Below are 18,104 nucleotides of genomic sequence, written 5' to 3'. Positions count from 1 at the left end.
CGGTATATGTGTGAATTTAGATCTCATATTTGTAGTATTAATAAATTTGTACATCAAGTTTAAAATGTTGTGTGCATTATATTTTAACTTGGAAAAAATTATCCTTATACTATTTTTTTTTTTGAGATCATTATCCTTATACTATTATAACTTCGTTAATCTCATGTTAACAATAATTACACTAATTAAGGAACAAGTTATTAATGAAATTAAAACTAATTAAAGAAAATATTGTGGCAATCTAATTAATCTTATCATATTTATTAGTCATTATATTAATTTTATCTAAAAATTATTGTCATATATATTTGGATTACTTTCATTTTTTTCTATTATAAACAATAATAATAATATTATTATTATTTTATGATATTTATCAAATTGTACCTCTTTTTTCTTCAAACTATAGAATTTTCACATGTATAATTTTGATGGGTTAAAAATAATATTCAAAATTATTTTTACGAATAAATACTTTTATTGTTATTAATTAATAATTTTAACATTTTTATATTAAGCTCAAATCTTCGTGCATTGTGCATAAAAATTCATAGTTATATGCATATTAATAAATGGCTAAAGTGTCATTTAGCACCATGAACTATATCTAATTATTCATGCCGCATCCTGAACTTTTATATCGTATACTAGTTTTATACGCGCATTGCGCGAATGGGTTAATGCCCAATGTTTATATTTAAATAAATATTTGAAAGTATATCAATGCAAGATTATATAGGAAAAGTTTATACATGGGTAATTGAATGTCGAATTTTTTTATTTAAATATCTAACTCAGAGTATATGAATCCAAGATAATATAGAAAATTCATTATAATTATTACTAAAATAAATGTTTGCAACCTTGTAAAATCGATAGTCTAAATATTTGGTCTAAAAATTATAGTCTAAATAAATACTACTTTTAATTTGATTTTTTTTTAAGTGTTCTTAATTCTCTTTTGAGTAACATTATCATTGTCTTCATCTTTACTATTTGTTCTCTTCCTTTTTGTTGGTAGTGTGTTATTTACATTTCGGTTATTGTTGGTAGCATAGATGACAACGTCATGCAATGAGATTATGATATAAGAGCTATGGACTTTCCTTTAGGTGTTCTGCTTGGGCTTCGTTTGGTTTAACCATTATTGAATGAGTTATTGAGGATAAATAAATCCCTATTTAAGAAAAAAGATTAAATAAATTAATAAAAATTTGAAATTTTAAAATCTTATGTATCCCAAAGATATTAAAAGATAATTTCTCGCTTCAATTTGCTGACATGGCGCAGGTTTCCCATTAATGTGGCATTTCTTTTAACCTTTTTTTTTTTTGGATGAAAAGAGAGGGGGACACCCGGTATACTAAGAAAAGTAGTGATCGCTGATCCCAATAGGGGTCCGTCGTTTAAATTTGGCTCCTAATTGATCCTCCTGAACCATATCCTGCAGCTCATGTGGAGCTTCGTCAATAATGTGAAAACCAATAGGTTGTCACAGAGCTTGTTTAGCGAGGGAATCCGCTACTCGGTTCTGTTCTCGATACACATGACGGAATTCGAGCATATTAAAATGCTTTGCCAGCCCTTTGCACCTAGCAATGATGTTGTTTAAATGGCCGCTCACTTTGTTTGTTCCGTTGAGGAGCCCAATTGTGGTCTTAGGATCACTCTCGACAACAATGTTCCCAACTCCCTTACAAACGGCCAGAAACAGACCTTGCATGATTTCCCACGCCTCCGCTTCCTCAGTCGTACAGCATCCTATATTATGTCTATATCCTCCGATCCAACATCCATGGTGATCTCGCAACACACCACCGCACGCTGCCGCCCCGGAGCTCAACACACAACTCCCATCCGTATTAAGCTTCATCCAGCCAGGGTGCGGCTTCTCCCATTTGACCTCCACTGCTTTAGTATTTACGTTCCAGCACCTGTTGCTTCCCTGGTGATCAAAAGCTTGTTCGATCTCGGCTACCTTGAGTTTAATCCAGTGAAGCTTCCGCTCCAAAGGTATGGTCCTGCCATTGAAAACTTCATCATTCATCCATCGCCAGATTCACCAACAGCGAACAGCAAATCTCGCCGGCCAGTTTCTATCAAATCCCATTCGAGGATCTCCCATCAGATTGACAATGAGCCAATCATTCCAGCTTAGCCGCTCCAGATTATTGCGGATTCTTCGCCCATACGCCGACTCCCATATGGGAGCAGCCTCCTTGCAATGACGAAATAGGTGATTGCAATCTTCCGGTAATCCTGCACAGAAAACACAAAAAATATTAGTCGTGATCCCACGCCTTGCGCGTTCTACATTCGTTAACACCCGGCCATGTTTCAAAAGCCATGTAAACATGCAAATACGCATGGGCACTTTGAGAGTCCATATCCGGCTCCAGTCGAAAGGTCCGGAATTGCGATCAGCCGCAGTTATCATATCATATGCGGACCGAATAGTGAAATCACCACTAGAACTCCAACGCCAGCCAAAATCATCGCCTTCCTCAACATCCACGGACAAAACGCAGCTAGCTAGGGAGTAGATGATTCAAGCGTTCCCAACACCATCCTCTACCTTCTTCCCAATAATCGGCAACATTCGCATATAACTCCGGGAGGCTCACCGGAGCTCTCATGCTGTAATAAAGCGGTTGGGCGCCGATCCAATTATCCATCCAGAAACGAGCAGCCATGCCATTTCGAACTATCTTGATTAGGCCTTCCTCAACAAAAGGAACAGCCCCGACGATACCTCTCCAAACATTTGACGCTTTACTAGAACCACTCAAACTCCTATGCTTGTACTTGCAAAGCAAGGTTTGTGCCCACAAATGTCCACTCTCACGCTTAAGACGCCACGCCAACTTTGCCATACACGCCCTGTTCAACTCTTGTAACCTTCGTATACCGAGACCACCACCAGTCTTAGGCGTGGTAACAGTTTCCCATTTAATTAAACTTAGCTTCTTAGTATCATGGTCTGTACTGCCCCAAATGAATCGGCGGGTTTTCTTCTCTATCTCCTGACAGACTCCTTTAGGAAGGACCGTAGTCTGCATGGTGTAAAAAGGAATAGCATTCAGTACGGATTTCGCCAAAGTGACTCTTCCAGCCATGGACAACAACTTGGTTTTCCACCCTTCGAGCCTGTTGTTAACTCTGTCTAAAAGGCTGTTAAACATGCTGCAAGTCACCCGCCCATGTAAGGATGGGACTCCCAAATACTTACCCAAGTCATCCGTCCTCTCAATATTTAACGTGGTCGTGATGCTTGCCGCTAAACGGGGATCAGTATTCCTGGAGAAGAAGATCGAGGATTTGTTAAAACTAATCCGTTGTCCTGAAGCCTCGCAGAACCTATCTAAACAATCCCGGATAATAGCCACCTGCTCTATGGAAGCTTCCGTGAACAAGACCATATCATCCGCGAAACAAAGGTGAGACAAGATAGGACCGGATTGATACCCTTCCATTCCCCCGCGTTCACCCGACGACTGATCATTTGGCTGAGCTTCTCGAGGCACAGCACAAAAAGAGCAGGTGACATAGCATCCCCTTGACGAATGCCCCTTTGGGGAGAGAATTGCTGTAGTTTATCACCATTCCAAAGCACTGACATACGCGGAGTTTCTACACAATGCATAATAAGTCTTTCCCACAAACTGCTAAAACCGATCTCCCGAAGCGTATGTCGAATAAAACCCCAAGACAAGCGATCGTACGCTTTCTCAAGATCAAGTTTAATGGCCATGTAAGCATGCGAGCCCCAGTTCACACGCATCGTATGTAGAACCTCTTGATAAATGAGGACATTATCCGATATCTGGCGCCCTGGGACAAAAGAACTCTGAAAAGGGCTAACAATCTTGGGCAAAATAATCTTCAACCTATTCATAATCGTCTTGGTGATGACCTTATAGCTGACATTACACAGACTGATCGGGCGGAATTGCTTGATCGTCTCCGGGGAATTGACCTTAGGGATCAGGGCGAGCAGGGTATCATTAGTCCCCTCTGGTAGAACACCCGAATTAAACGCGTCCCTGACCAACTCGAACATGCTCTCGCCTAAAACGCTCCACATACGTTGGTAAAACGCAGCATGAAACCCGTCCGGTCCTGGGGCTTTAAAAGGAGACATATCCATCAAAGCCCCATGCACCTCCTCCTTAGAGATTGCAGTATTGAACACATCCCAGTCCGCATCAGTTAAGCTTGGGAAATTCCCTTCCAGTTGCATATTGATCGAAACACCATTGTCGTTGGAAAATAAATTAGCATAGTAGGCACGGACATGCTCCTTGAGCATATCCTGATCATCAATCCATACGCCATCGTCATCACGAAGACATTGAATTTTATTGCGGGCCCGTCTAATGGTGGCAGCAGCATGGTAGTAAGCCGTGTTGCGATCCCCGGACACAATCCAGTCTTCCCTAGAGCGCTGAAACCACATCAATTCTTCCTGATATAAAATCTCTTGATATTCCTCCGTTAGTTGTTTCTCCAATTTAGCGAGGCCGCCATGGCGCTGATTGGAGAGCCGAGTCTGAACCCCACCTAGCCGAGCCATAACGACCTTCTTTCGACGGTTTATATCTCCGAAGACTTCCCTATTCCATTTAGACAACTCCGTCGTTAGAATCGGAATGTTTTCATGGAGGGCACGATTACTTTTCCAAGATCGATGAACAACCTTCGGAAACTGTTTTGAAGTTAACCAAGCAGCTTGGAATTTAAACGCAGGTCGACGCCAAGTAATCGCATCATCAGACAAATGAATCAGTAGAGGTGTATGATCGGATGATATTCTCGGAAGATGGGTGATAGTAGCCTCAGGGAATTGATTCCGCCAACTTAGGTTGCATAGTGCCCTGTCTAAACGTGCAGCCTTTGCCTGGCCAATAGAAAACCCTTTAGTCCAAGTGTACCTTGGTCCGCTAAATCCCATGTCAACAAGACCTTCCGTCTGAATCCAGTGCACAAAGTCTGAGCTTCGTTGAGAAGAAAAGGCACTATAATTGTTCATTTCATCTTGGGTGACTGATGAGACCGGAATGCAACAAATAAATGATCCATTAAAAGTCTCGAGTGGCCCGGTAACAAGATCTAAGTCAAGGAAGATTCAAGAGGCTTTTAACACTTTTGTGCAAACAGATTGGAGTCCAACATCTTTTTGTGAAGAAGAAGATCAATCTGGAAAAATAATTCTATTCAATTGTCTTCACATAAAAACTTTTGAAGACAATTCAGACTTCAGTATTAGATCAAATTTCCCGGTGTGAAATTATTTGCAAGGTGTATTTTTTTTTAGGTGAGAAACTACTTTGCAAGAATTGTATTTTTTATTTTTGGGTGGAAATTACTTTTGCAAAATGTTGTATTTTTAATTTTGGGTGGGAAATTATTTTGTATTTTAATTTTGGGTGGGAAATTATTTTGTATTTTTAATTTTGGGTGGGAATTACATTTACAAAGTTGTAATTTTTTATTTTGGGTGGGATTAGTGACCTAGAATATTTAATACCTTATTTTCCCCTATAAATACCCCATAAACCCAATGGTTTGAAAAACACAGCTTGTAAGAATTCAATTTGAGTGAAGTTTCTCTCTTTTCTTTGCATGAGAAGTGCATTGAAGTTTAGGTTGTTTGTGAGAAGCATTCAATCTTGGTAGGCTAGTGAGAAGCTAGTTTATCCCTTTATCTTGTTCTTTATATTCACACACATATCCAAAAACCCAAAAAGAATACTATTACTCATATTATATAGCTAATTTTATTTTTGTATCTTAATTCTAGTGCTAGATTCCTAATACTCTAATTCTTAGCCTTGCTTAATAATCTAAGGGTTGAGAGTATTATTTGTTAGTTTGGTGAGGCATTTGTAGAGTTGGGATCTCAAAATCCAAGAGTCTACAAGGTAAGATCCTCTTTTGGACACGAAAGGTTCTTGAGTGATTCCTTGAGTGTGCACTTATTGCGGGAAGCAATCCGTGTACGCATCAGTGACCACGGAATTAAAATCTCCTGCAATCAAGCAAGGCCCTGTGATCCCACGCTTAACCATGGTTAATTCACTCCATAGCCTTCTACGAAGGTGTTGGGTGGGGCTTCCATAAACAATAGCATAGTGCCAAGGGACCTGATTCATCCCGTGTACCTGCAAAAGCACAAATTGGGGGTGAGTGTGGATCACTGTGACATGCAAATTGCTATTCCAAAAGACCCAGATCCCACCGCTGAAACCCACTGCCTCTACCCGAATCCAGTCCGAGTACCCCAACTTTGAGCAAACGACATTTGCCTGGGATCCCGAGACCTTAGGCTCAACAAGACCCAGAATATCTGGTATGTGAGTTTGAATAAGGTTTTTAAGAACGCGGTGGAAACCTTTACCACCAGCGCCTTGACAATTCCAGATAATACTAATCATAGAAAACAAGAAACAAAACGGAACCCAGAGAACAAACAAACAAAAGGAAAACCACAAAAGGCAAAAACTAAACAAGGGTAGCATCAGTACCCCCTTGACCCAGCAAATTCTCTTGTTGTGACCCCATGTCCATTATAATGTCGCCCTCCTCATCCCTCCCATCCGGAGGATCCCCAGAGTGTTCAGTAGCAAGTTGCGCAACGGCAGCAACCCCATCCGAGGTAGTATCCTCATTATGGACTGTCATGGTATTGATAACCTTTCCCCCTTGGGCTCCACGGTTCACGACATGCTCATCCTCTTCCGCTGCCCTTTTGGAACCAGATCCAGTCGCCCGTCGTCCCTGCGTAGGTTTCGTTGCCATCGTTGGCCCTGGGTTAGATTTGGGTGCTTCATTTAAAATTTGCTTTTCATTCACTATCACATTCGCCCTTCTCAAGCGTCCTCCCGAGCTACTCGCTCTTGTCTCGGACTGTAGATGACCCTCCACATTCTCAGCAGCACGGTCCGCTGCTCCACTCTCCAGATCTTGCGCCACATCTGCCCCATCTCCCGGCTGTACGTCTGGCTCTAGAAGAGAAAATCGAGATCTAGTACCCATAGTAGCTCCCCTTGTCTGAGTCGGGGTCGCCTTCGGTGCTGCCGTAGCCGGTTGTCCCTGTTGTCTTCGTTCTCTCCTAGTGGCAATCATCCAGGATCCATATGGTCGGCCACCGTTCACTCCTCTACTGATCTTCGTCTGGTCATTCCCAGGTGCCATCGCTGATCCCGTCGGTGGGTTCTGACCATTCGTTTCCCCATCGATTGCTACATCCTCCATCGCATTCGGCTTTGGGCACGTGGGGCATGAATCTTGGCGATGGCCATATAACCCGCACGAAAAAAAACCAGATGAATTCCTTCATACGCAACAGGCCAGACCTTCTCTTCCAAAGTAAACCGCGAGATGAGGGGCTTAGTGATGTCAACTTCGACGCACACCCTCGCAAACTTCCCCTTCGAAACCAAACTCGTGGTGTGATCCACACGTATGATGCGTCCTAGTTTGTTCCCAACCTTCCTCAAGCACAGAAGGTTATAATACTCAACTGGGAGAGTAGGGAAACGAACCCAAACCAAAACCTTCTCCGTTGTCGCCGTGAAAGGGTCAAAATTGGGCACCCACTCCTTCACTATAAGGTAATGGTCGAGTATAATCCAGGGGCCCTCATATTTAGCAAACTCCAGATCCTCTCGCGTCCCGAACTTAACCAAGAAATAGTCATTATCCAAAGCAATGAGCTCCATTCTGCCTTTTGGTCGCCACATCGAAATCAGCCATCTCAATAGGTAAGCATAACCCACCCTACGCCCCATCACTTTGATGATGAGTGTCTGCCGCCAAGGCTCCCTGATTCGCTCTTTCTCCTTCGCCGAAAGTCGGATCGTCGTCAACATGATCAGCCTCGTCTTCCTCATCCGTACTATCATCGTCGGGGTTTGCGATTAGAAAAGGAGCCGTTCCGGTCCCATTTCCTACGACCGTATCTAGATAGGATCGCGGGGTGGGATTCCCCTGGACAGGCATCGGAGATGCCGGGCTCACCTAAGGCATTTCAATGCCCGCCATCGCACTGGGTGTTTCAGGAACCGCCTCCATCAACTCTGGTTCGATCGCCACACTATCTGTCAATTCCTGCATCACTGGTGGCGAATCTGCCAACGTCTCCACAGATCCCAACGAGTGGCTTCCCGTATCATCAGCTGCCTGCAACTCATCCACGATCTCCATCGCAGATGTGCCAGGATCGCCAACAGTATGTTTAAGTTTCTTCTGGCTACGTTCGAGCAAATCATCGTCCTCAGAGTTCCGTTGAGTCGAGAGCATTTTTGAATTCTCCATGAACAAGATTGGAAGATCGCATTTCTTTTAACCTTATGTGTCCATGTAAGCATTTACATATTAAAAATTAAAATTAAAAAAAACAAAAAAAAAAAGATACTAAACAAAAAGATACTAAACAAAAAAAATTAGCATTTATATAAATTTGAAAATTTGAAAAATTACTAAACAAAAAATTAGCCAAAAAAATAAAAATTGAAACATTGGAATTGCAAAATTGAAAAAGTATACATTATGAAAATAAAGAGAATAAAATTCTGGTTATTTTAATATAATATATTTTTTTAAATTTTTAATATGTAAATGCTTACATTGACAATATAAGATTAAAAGAAATGTCACATCAGTGAGAAACCTGGGCCATGTTAGCAGGAAGACATGGAAACCTGCTAAAAGTTCTAGGTGATTTTTTTTTTGTGACTCGATATATACGATATGAAAGTTCAGGTCCGACATGAATAATTGGATATAGTTCATGGTGTTAATCCAACTTAAGGTGCGTAGATTAGAAGCTTAAGATGCATCAGTTTAAAATTTGTTTAAAAGAGCATTGATCACTGCACAACCGCACATGAAGCTTTAACCGCACTTGAACCTGTCACACACACACACACATAGGGTCGGATTTTGCACAACCCTAGCCACCAATATATTATTTACTAAAAAGCGACAGATTTGATCATTCAGAGACTAAACACGCTAGTTTACACATAACTTAAAAGGTTAAAAATGATGATGCATATAATTCAAGCACTAAAAATCTATACCACATGTATAATTAGGGGACAAAATGGTACTATTTTTCAAAAAAAATAATGTTATGGTATCAAAATAAAATTTATTCCATTAAGATTTTAAAAATGAATTAGCAGTTTACCACGGTAAGCCTGTCGCGCAGTATAGTGCGGATGGTAGCGAAGATTTTGCAGAAGCACCGTCCATAAATCGCCGGTTCTGTAAATTTCTTGGCGGGAGATTTTGCCGCTTTCGCAATTTCATACAATCAATCATAGACTCCACCACCACTGCACGCACTCCAGCCTTAGTAAGGTCAAGCTCTACCTGTTGTGATTTGTGGAGAAGAAATCTCTGTGCAAGCTCAATTTTCTCAGAATTCAATGGAAGACGACGAACCAATGCCTTCACAGACGGCGATTCGTCGTTCGGTCAGTCAGGATACCGACTTGCCCTAATGATTGTATTTGCTCGTGTCTCCGTTGTGCATTGCCCTAATTATGTTTTTTTGTTTTGTTCGTTCATGGTAGAAACGGGCTAGGGTTCAGATTAGGGCCAACGATATGCGCGAGATGAGCTTGAATGAGGACGAGAGAGAAGAATCTTCTGATGACTTTGAAGAATCTCGCCCTCGTGCTAAGCGAAACAAAGCTACTGCAAGCACTTCAGCCGCTGCTCCGACTACCGATCAGACTTTAATTGGTATTATATCATTGCAACTCTGCCCTTCTGGTTATTAGACTGTATATAGTATTTCAACTTTGTTGAGTCTTGTTAGTTTGAGATGGCTGTTATGCAATTTTCGTATGCTACAATTGAGTTGCTGGTCTAGAGCTATCACAGTATCACTTCACATCTTTGCATTTGATAGCATGTGCCTTTGTGAAATTGATTGGCTGCCATTGTAACTAACACTTCAGTGGTATCCTTCAATTAAAAAAAAAATGGAGAGGAGCCTTGGGAGTATTCCTGACTATTATTGCATGGTGATTAATTTGGGGCACATTTATAAGAAATTATAGTTCACATTTGGATCCTGGTTGAACAGCTTGTAGAATTCTTAAAGTAGAGCATTTGCTATCTTCGTTTGCTGCATTTCCAACCCTATTGGCTTCTGAAAGTAGATATTCCTTCTTTTTATTATTATTTTCTTATAACTGCATTCCATTCTAAAACAGGGAAGAAGTATATGAATGTCATTATGCTGCTGTTTTGTTGTAACTACAGCTGATATATATATATTTTTAAAATTTATATTCAGAGGTTCTAAAGGGTAATAGGAAACAAATCCCTCAAGTGGTTAAGAGTTGGGTTGGACATTATGAGAAGGAACCTGAAGCTGCAAAACTTGAACTTGTTATGTTGATACTTGAGGTAATAATGCTTTTTAATGGCTGCAGAATTTCTGTAATTTCTATTATAGCATTTAAGTGACATGTACAGTTTGGCTATGGTTATATGGTTATGTTATTGCAGGCATGTGGAGCCAAGTATCATATTGATGAAGAGTCCTTGGATCAGACTAATGTTGATGATGTAGTTGTTGCCCTTGTTAACATGGCTAAGAGAGTATCCTCAACAAGCTCATGTTCAACACTTATTATTATTGTTATTTTTTTCAGTTTCAGTATTTATATTCAGCTTTTATAGTTATATAAATGTAGAATTTCCTTATCTACTTTTAGTTTTAATTTTCATTATTATTATTATTATTATTATTATTATTATTATTATTTTTGCAAGACATATATTTATGAAATGTTTGAGCTGTCTGCCTGTCTGCAAACAATTTATGCAGTTTCACTTAACCTTGAGATCAGGGTGAAGTGGAAGATTACCATAGTTCGAAAAAAAAGGAGTTAAAGAATTTCAAAGATAACCTCATCTTTTTCTGGGATAATTTGGTTACTGAGTGTCAAAGTGGGCCACTTTTTGATGGTGACTTGTTTGACAGGTGCACAGACTATATAATAGCATTGTCATGGTAAGTATTTGATACTGGTTAACTTTTGGTGTGTGTGTGTGTATTCTGAGTGATGTGATTCAGCTAATGCATTCATTGTGAATTGTAGCACCCCTCCTAGAGTTTATCGACAGATTGCCTCCTTGATGGGACTACAGCTTGTCACATCCTTCATAACTGTTGCTAAAATGCTTGGGGCACAGCGAGAAACTACTCAGAGGCAGCTAAATGCAGAAAAGAAGAAGGCAGCTGATGGGCCTCGTGTTGAATCACTAGACAAGAGGTTATCTGTGACTCATGAAAAGATTACAGTAATAGAGGAGATGATGCGCAAAATATTTAAGGGGTAGGAGTCTCTACTTAGAATGTTATGTAAGCTCTTGGCATTAATTAATTTTCTTGTGCTTGATAGCTATTCTGTTTGTTATTTCTGTAGGTTATTTGTGCACCGGTACCGCGATGTTGAATCCGATATCAGAATGCTATGCATACAGTCATTGGGTATCTGGATCCAGGAATACCCTTCACTGTTTTTGCAGGATTTGTATTTGAAATACCTTGGTTGGACATTGAATGATAAAGTGAGTTGACAATTTCAAAATCTAATTTGATGTTATTTTATAACATTTTATAACATTTTAAGTCCAGAACTTCAAACTCATAATTGTCTTATATGCACAGACTGAAGGTGTGAGGAAGGCATCTGTCCTTGCATTGCAGGAATTGTATAAGGTGGATGATAATGTTCCATCCCTTGGCCTTTTTACTGAGAGATTTTACAAAAGGATGATTGAGCTTGCAGATGACATTGACATTTCTGTTGCTGTATGTGGCATAGGACTTGTAACGCAACTTCTAAGGTACTTCAAACATCAAATGCTGAAATAAATTGTGTGTTTTTTTTTGTTTTTGTTTTTGTTTTTTTGTTTTTTTTTTTTGTTTTTTTTCTACGGCACTGTTGAAAGGTAACGGATAGACTGGATTTTTGGCATTTTACAGGCTCCAACTTATTCCTGATGAGGATTTAGGTTCATTATATGACTTACTAATTGATGACCCACCAGAAATCAGACGTGCAATTGGAGCTCTAGTGTATGATCATTTGATTGACCAGTCTAGCCGAACAGGTTTGTTTGCATTAGAAACCGCTCTAGTTTCTTTTGTTTTATTAAGTCATGCTAATGATTTTTATACCTTCAGGAAATGCTAAAGAATCTTCAAAAATTCTACTTAGTAGAATGCTGCACATATTAAAAGAATTTTCATCTGATGAAATGTTGATTGCCTATGTTATTGATGCTATCTGGGATTACATGGATGCCATGAAAGTACGTTGCATAGGCTATTGTTAGCTTACCTTTATAAATCATACTTTCTATAAAAATAGAGCTTGTCCTGCATCCCTTTGGGGAGGAGGGGGTTTCCAGGATCATGAATCATTTAGTGCTCACACGTTACTATGAAAATAATGTCTTTGTAGGATTGGAAGTGCATCATCTCTATGCTTCTTGAGGAAGACACATCAATTGAGCTAAGTGATGCAGATGCTACAAACCTGATTCGGCTTCTTTCTGCATCTATTAAAAAGTCAGTGGGAGAGAAGATTGTTCCTGCTACTGATAACAGAAAGCAGTATTATAGTAAAGCACAAAAAGTGAGGAAGCCTGTTATTGATCCTTCCTTTCGCTCTTCTTGGAATACTTACTATTCATCTTTTAGCAATAATTGCCTGAAGTTTTCTTGTAAATTGAACTTTTGTTGCCTTTCAGTATAAAAACAAAGTCAGGTGTATGCTGAGATCTGCTGATGTTATGAGGTCTTATATTGTTAATAGCAAAGGAAATCAGTTTCATACAATGAAGTTTTTATCTATTTATTTACTGTGTTTTCTTTCCTCTCCTCACCTCAGCTTCATTTATGAAGTTTTCTAGGTTGTATTGAATTTGAATCTTGTTAGGGAATAATTTTGCTACATTTTTCTCTAAAGCAAGATGTTGATAATTTGAACTTAGAAATGTCTGGGTTGGCTTGAATTGATACTTGCCAGAGCATACATTCTAGGGCACATTTATGTCTCACTTTAGGAAACTTGTCTATATTAGTGTGACTATTGCTGATCATACTGGTGGTATGATTTTTTGTTTATTGAAGTTGAGAAAAGCAATTCTGAATCAGTGTGAAACCTTACTTTGCTTTAGCTTCATTGTTATCTAAGATTCCTTTATTTTGAAATCACCAGGAAACATTTGAATCAAATAAGCAGACCATTACAAATGCCATGATGAAGAACTATCCTCAGCTACTACGCAAATTTATGGTTGACAGAACAAAAGTGTCATATTTACTTGAAATAGTTGTTCATATGAACCTAGAGCTTTATTCTCTTAAGAGTCAAAATCAGGTTGGTTCACTGAAACTCTTTTCGTGGGAACTATTGAACATAACTTAGGGCAGTACAATTTAAGCAGCTTTGTTTCTCTTTCAGAATTTCACTTCTGTTCTTAAACTTATGAAAGAGGCATTCTTTAAGTATGGCGAAAAGGATGTCCTGAGATCCTGTGTGAGAGCCATCAACTACTGTGCTGCTGAGAGTCGAGGAGAGTTACATGATTTTGCTCTTAACGAGTTAAAGAAGATTGAAGATGAGCTTCTTGTTAAACTTAAATCTGCAGTCAAAGAAGTAACGGTGTGTGCTCTTTTTAATGGTTCTTCTACTCTCTTCCTTTAGAACACTTTGTTATATATTGTAATTCTTGGTTTTGCAGGATGGGGATGATGAATATTTACTTCTTGTAAATTTAAAGAGATTGTATGAACTTCAATTATCACGGGAAATTTCAATCGAAAGCTTGTATGAAGAATTTGTCCATATTCTTAAAACTTTCAGAAACATCGATGATGAGGTGGGTAAAATGAAACTTGCACGATAACTGTGTATGAACTATGGAGGAATATTTTACCTGACATTGCCCTGTGACTTACTTGTGCATACTTTATACAGGTTATTTGCTTTCTGCTTCTCAACATGCATCTGCATCTTTGTTGGTGCCTGCATTCTATCATAAATTGTAAGACAGTATCAGAGACTGTGGTATCTTCCCTAAAGTCCAAGCGCAGTACCTTGTTTGAACAACTTGAAGACTTCTTGCAAACTTGTTTTGAAAATTCTGGTGAAGCTAAATGTGGGAATGTGCTTGCATGCAGGGTAAGCATATTTCTGATTAGCAAAAGTTATCTTTCAATTCTGGGCTGATTTTTGACTGTTTATTTTCTTTTAAGGTTTGCACTATAGTTGCTGAACAGTGGTGTCTGTTCAAGAAGGCTAACTTTGCTTCAACAGAGCTGGAAACTCTGGGATATTTGCCAGATAATTCCATTCTCCAAAAATTTTGGCATGTTTGTGAAAAGCAACTACATATGTCAGGTCGGTCTAGCTCCAACATTGCTAGTATTGTGCAATAGATAGTATACGCTCATCCTCTGGTTTGACCACATTTTAGAATTGGAGCAATTGAGGCAAAAGCAACTTCTGGATGAATGTCATTTTTAAACTTCAAGTATTATGCAAGGGTTGGAAGTTATTGTTGCTAAGTCTAAAGACCGAGTTGTAGTCAAATGTGAAAAATAAATTTACTTTATGTGCCTTCATGTAGAGGTCTGATTTTGAAACCTAAATTTATCTTTTAAAATACCAGACGAGACTGAAGATGACGACACCAATAGAGAGTATGTTGAAGAAACAAATAGAGATGCAGTCATCATCGCTGCTAGCAAGTTGGTTGCTGTTGATGCAGTTCCTAAGGTAAGTTAAAATAATATTTTATAGCTTAGACTCTTGGTCAACTGAATATGTTAAGTACTGAAGCTGGGCAGAATTAAAATTGCTGTGTTATATTAAGGATTGGTTGCCAAGGAGGAGTACTCTTTGATTCTAGTCCTGTATTATCTGAATTGAAACTTTACTGTGTTATTTTTCTTTAATCACCTGCAAATATGTTTCATTGGGGATATAGGAATATCTTGGTGCAGAGATAATATCTCATTTTGTAAGTCATGGTTCAAGTGTTTCCGAGGTCATCAAGCATCTCATCACAGTATTAAGGAAGAAAGATGACAAAATTTCAAGTATATTACTTGAGGCGCTGAAAAAGGTTTGTTGCTTCAGGCTAGAGAAGCACAATCATTTAAATTTCATTACTGGCTGTCCTCATCTCATTCCTTTCTTTATCAGGCCTACAAGCGGCATTTGGTAGCTGTTTCATCCAGTGATGAAGTAGCATCAAGCACTACATTTCAAGAATGTAAAGATCTTGCTGCTCGGCTTTCTGGAATGTTTGCAGGTGCTGCGCGGAACAAGTATAGATTGGATGTTTTGAATATTGTCAAAGGAGGCATTGAGTATGCCTTCTCAGATGTTCCAAAACACTTGTCTTTCTTGGATGCTGCAGTGCTACATTTTATATCCAAGCTTCCATTGACTGACATTCTTGACATGTAAGGGTTCTTTTGAATGTGTCCTGTAAACTTAATTTGCATAGGAAGTGCATGCTGTTAATTGTTGATAGGTTGAGCAATTAAGCTAGATTATTATTATTTTTGCCCTAATTTCTCTCTCTTTTTTTGGGTAAGGAAGCTTAGCAGAATCCGATTTTGTTGGGTTCCACATTTTCTTTTTCTTTTTCTTTTGTTAATTTGAATAGGGAAGTTGGGGCATGTGGATTTTTAAAAAAAAAAAAAAAAATTTTAAATTTTATTTTATTTTATTTTTTGCATGGGAGGTTGGTGGTGTTGGTTTCTTTAAGGGATCTAACTACCAGAGAGAAATATTATATAAGATAGAGTTGATTTTTCTTGTTCTTAAGCATTTTGCATCATACATGCTTCCAACTCTTAATTGGTGAATCAAGATTTCTACTTCCTAACCTCCCATGTACAAATACCGAAAGACATGAACTAAATATTTTCATGGGCAGCTTGAAGGATGTTGAAAGAAGAACCACAAATGTGAATACAGATGAAGATCCCAGTGGATGGCGCCCCTATTTAACATTTGTGGAGACCATTCGAGAGAAGTACGTGAAAAATGAAGGTTTCCAAGGTACATTTACGCTTACAGATATTTGTTGTGATGCTTTAGGAGTTTAGGCAATTTATAGTCTCTTCCTCATGCCTTTAATAATCAATTGTTTGGATGTTTTCTCTCCTGTCACATCCAGTAGTTATTGACATTGTGAAAAATTTTCTAATGCTTGCACTTCAAGAGGCGATTCTACTTCATTCTTAACATAAAAAGACTGATTTGTGTACATATTATAGGAATTTCTTAGTCAACAGAATGCCTCATTAAGTAAAGCAATTATGATTGATAGGAAGTGCAGAATGGAATGGCAGACTGAGATGACTTTATTATCTACATTTAATGAAAGCTAAGTTCCAATTTTGTCTTAAATGTACTAATAATTTTAACTTGGTCCTAAATGTATGGCCTTGGTTCCCAATGCATCTCCAACTAATTTATTGAGAAATAGAAATTGTATTCTTGTTCTATTTTATTTTTCTGTCCTCAACTATTCTCCTACAAATTAATGTTTATGAAATTTAATAACTTACAGAATTAATAAAGTTCATATTTAATAAATTTGTAGGAAAATAGGTGAGGGGAGTAAAAAATAGAACCAATAGGAAGTTGAAAAGAAATGGAAAGAAAAATGAATATATTTATCAAACATCAAAATTGCCCTTTATCTATTTGGCAATAAATTGGTTGGAAATGACAATAAGATCTAATAGAAACCTATGTCATAAATTCAGTTTCAAATTGAAACAAAATGTAACTATCTTGATTGATGCTTGATCTATGTCCTATCTCACCATCTTGACTTATAATCTTGGCTACAAAAAGAGCATAATGAATTTCTTCTAGTTCTTCATTTCGTATATATTTTCTCAAACTGTGTTAGTTGTCCAATGATTTAGATGGGTCATACATGTGAGTGCTATTTTGGTTTTGATTATAGATGAAAAAGAAGGCGGCGTGTCTGTGAGACGCCGTGGTCGTCCTCGAAAGAACCAGAACATACAGGGGAAGAAACTGTTTGACGAGCCTAATTCCAGTGAAGAAGAGGATTCAATCAGTGGATCTGAGCAAGATGCAGAAGAGGAAGAGGAAGAGGAAGCTCCTCTAATACATTCCTTCAGATCCGCATCTAAGCTGAAGTCTTTGAGTGTGTCCAGGGAGAAGAAAGGCCACACCAGTACAACAGGTTAGGCATTCTGGTCAGCACTAGACTAGACTAGACTGCTTCCGTGGAGGATAGAGATGAATGTGCACTATACACTTTGCAGGATATATATATAGCTGTCTTTAATAGATGCAATCGGTTTTTGCTTTGGTCGATGGATGAAAGAACTATCTGTGCCTTGTAATTATGTATGTTGTGTCTGCTTATCAAAGATGGGATTTGGATGCATTTTGTAACTACTGTAATTATGTAGAGCTTGTTTCTAACCCTACGTATTGCAGGTTTTTGTGTTTTACTGTGTGTTTAGATATCTTAGTGACTTGGAAATCAGCATGAAAGAACAAAATAATGACTTTTTTTCCCTTTTCTACGCTTCTATCAAAGTAAGGAATTACCTTACCTTTGTTATTTTCTTTTTTCTTCCCTTTTTTCCTATGTGGTATTTTTATATATCATTAATCTTTAATTATTATGAGTTGCAAATACTATCTTTAAAATAATTACAAATTAAACTTACACGTCTTATAACTTCTTTTTTTTAATACTATTAACTCTATTACAATGTAGTATCTGTTCATAATTACTTTCTCAACCTATTGAAGCACAAAAGTCAGTATTGTCTCTACTGAGACTCGAACCCACCACTTCCCGTATAAAGGGAAAGGTTTGATGCCACTGGACCACAAGGTCCTTGGCATCAAACCCTTAAGAATTGAAAGTGTAAGTTTTCTTTAAAATAATATTTTGTATAATGTTTAAATAAATGCACACTAATACTGTCCCCCAGCTACCTTGTTATACATTTGGAAAGTTAGCTACATTGTCCTAAATATTTTTTGTAGTCGTAC

General features: G+C 38.4%; 2 protein-coding genes across 2 annotated transcripts; one reads left to right on the top strand and one right to left on the bottom strand.

Moving 5' to 3' along the window:
- Window positions 1-7,241: 7,241 nt before the first annotated feature.
- LOC116024380 lies at window positions 7,242-7,892 on the bottom strand. Its single transcript, XM_031265275.1, has one exon. It carries the CDS (start codon window positions 7,890-7,892, stop codon window positions 7,242-7,244), a length of 651 nt encoding a protein of 216 aa, XP_031121135.1.
- Window positions 7,893-9,188: 1,296 nt separating this feature from the next.
- LOC116025295 (sister-chromatid cohesion protein 3) lies at window positions 9,189-17,624 on the top strand. Its single transcript, XM_031266482.1, has 21 exons — window positions 9,189-9,482; window positions 9,582-9,753; window positions 10,313-10,425; window positions 10,528-10,620; window positions 10,872-11,035; window positions 11,124-11,360; window positions 11,451-11,595; window positions 11,696-11,874; window positions 12,014-12,141; window positions 12,215-12,342; window positions 12,495-12,668; window positions 13,254-13,415; window positions 13,500-13,700; window positions 13,780-13,917; window positions 14,016-14,219; window positions 14,294-14,438; window positions 14,710-14,816; window positions 15,028-15,165; window positions 15,246-15,508; window positions 15,988-16,112; window positions 17,032-17,624. The coding sequence occupies exons 1-21, from the start codon at window positions 9,435-9,437 to the stop codon at window positions 17,280-17,282; spliced, it is 3,315 nt and encodes a 1,104-aa protein (XP_031122342.1). The 5' UTR covers window positions 9,189-9,434; the 3' UTR covers window positions 17,283-17,624.
- Window positions 17,625-18,104: the final 480 nt, after the last annotated feature.

This window comes from Ipomoea triloba, chromosome 7 (assembly GCF_003576645.1).
Source record: "Ipomoea triloba cultivar NCNSP0323 chromosome 7, ASM357664v1".
NCBI classification, from domain to species: Eukaryota; Viridiplantae; Streptophyta; class Magnoliopsida; order Solanales; family Convolvulaceae; genus Ipomoea; species Ipomoea triloba.
Note: the sequence above shows the minus strand (reverse complement) of the source record. Positions and strands in the feature narration are given on the sequence as shown.

Bases quoted from the DNA above. Each gene is read 5' to 3' on its own strand.
- LOC116024380 (XM_031265275.1), bottom strand. From the start codon at position 7,892: ATGAGGAAGACGAGGCTGATCATGTTGACGACGATCCGACTTTCGGCG.
- LOC116025295 (XM_031266482.1), top strand. From the start codon at position 9,435: ATGGAAGACGACGAACCAATGCCTTCACAGACGGCGATTCGTCGTTCG. The intron at 11,875-12,013 runs GTACTTCAAACA...GGCATTTTACAG, and splicing joins CTTGTAACGCAACTTCTAAG to GCTCCAACTTATTCCTGATG. The intron at 13,918-14,015 runs GTGGGTAAAATG...TACTTTATACAG, and splicing joins TCAGAAACATCGATGATGAG to GTTATTTGCTTTCTGCTTCT.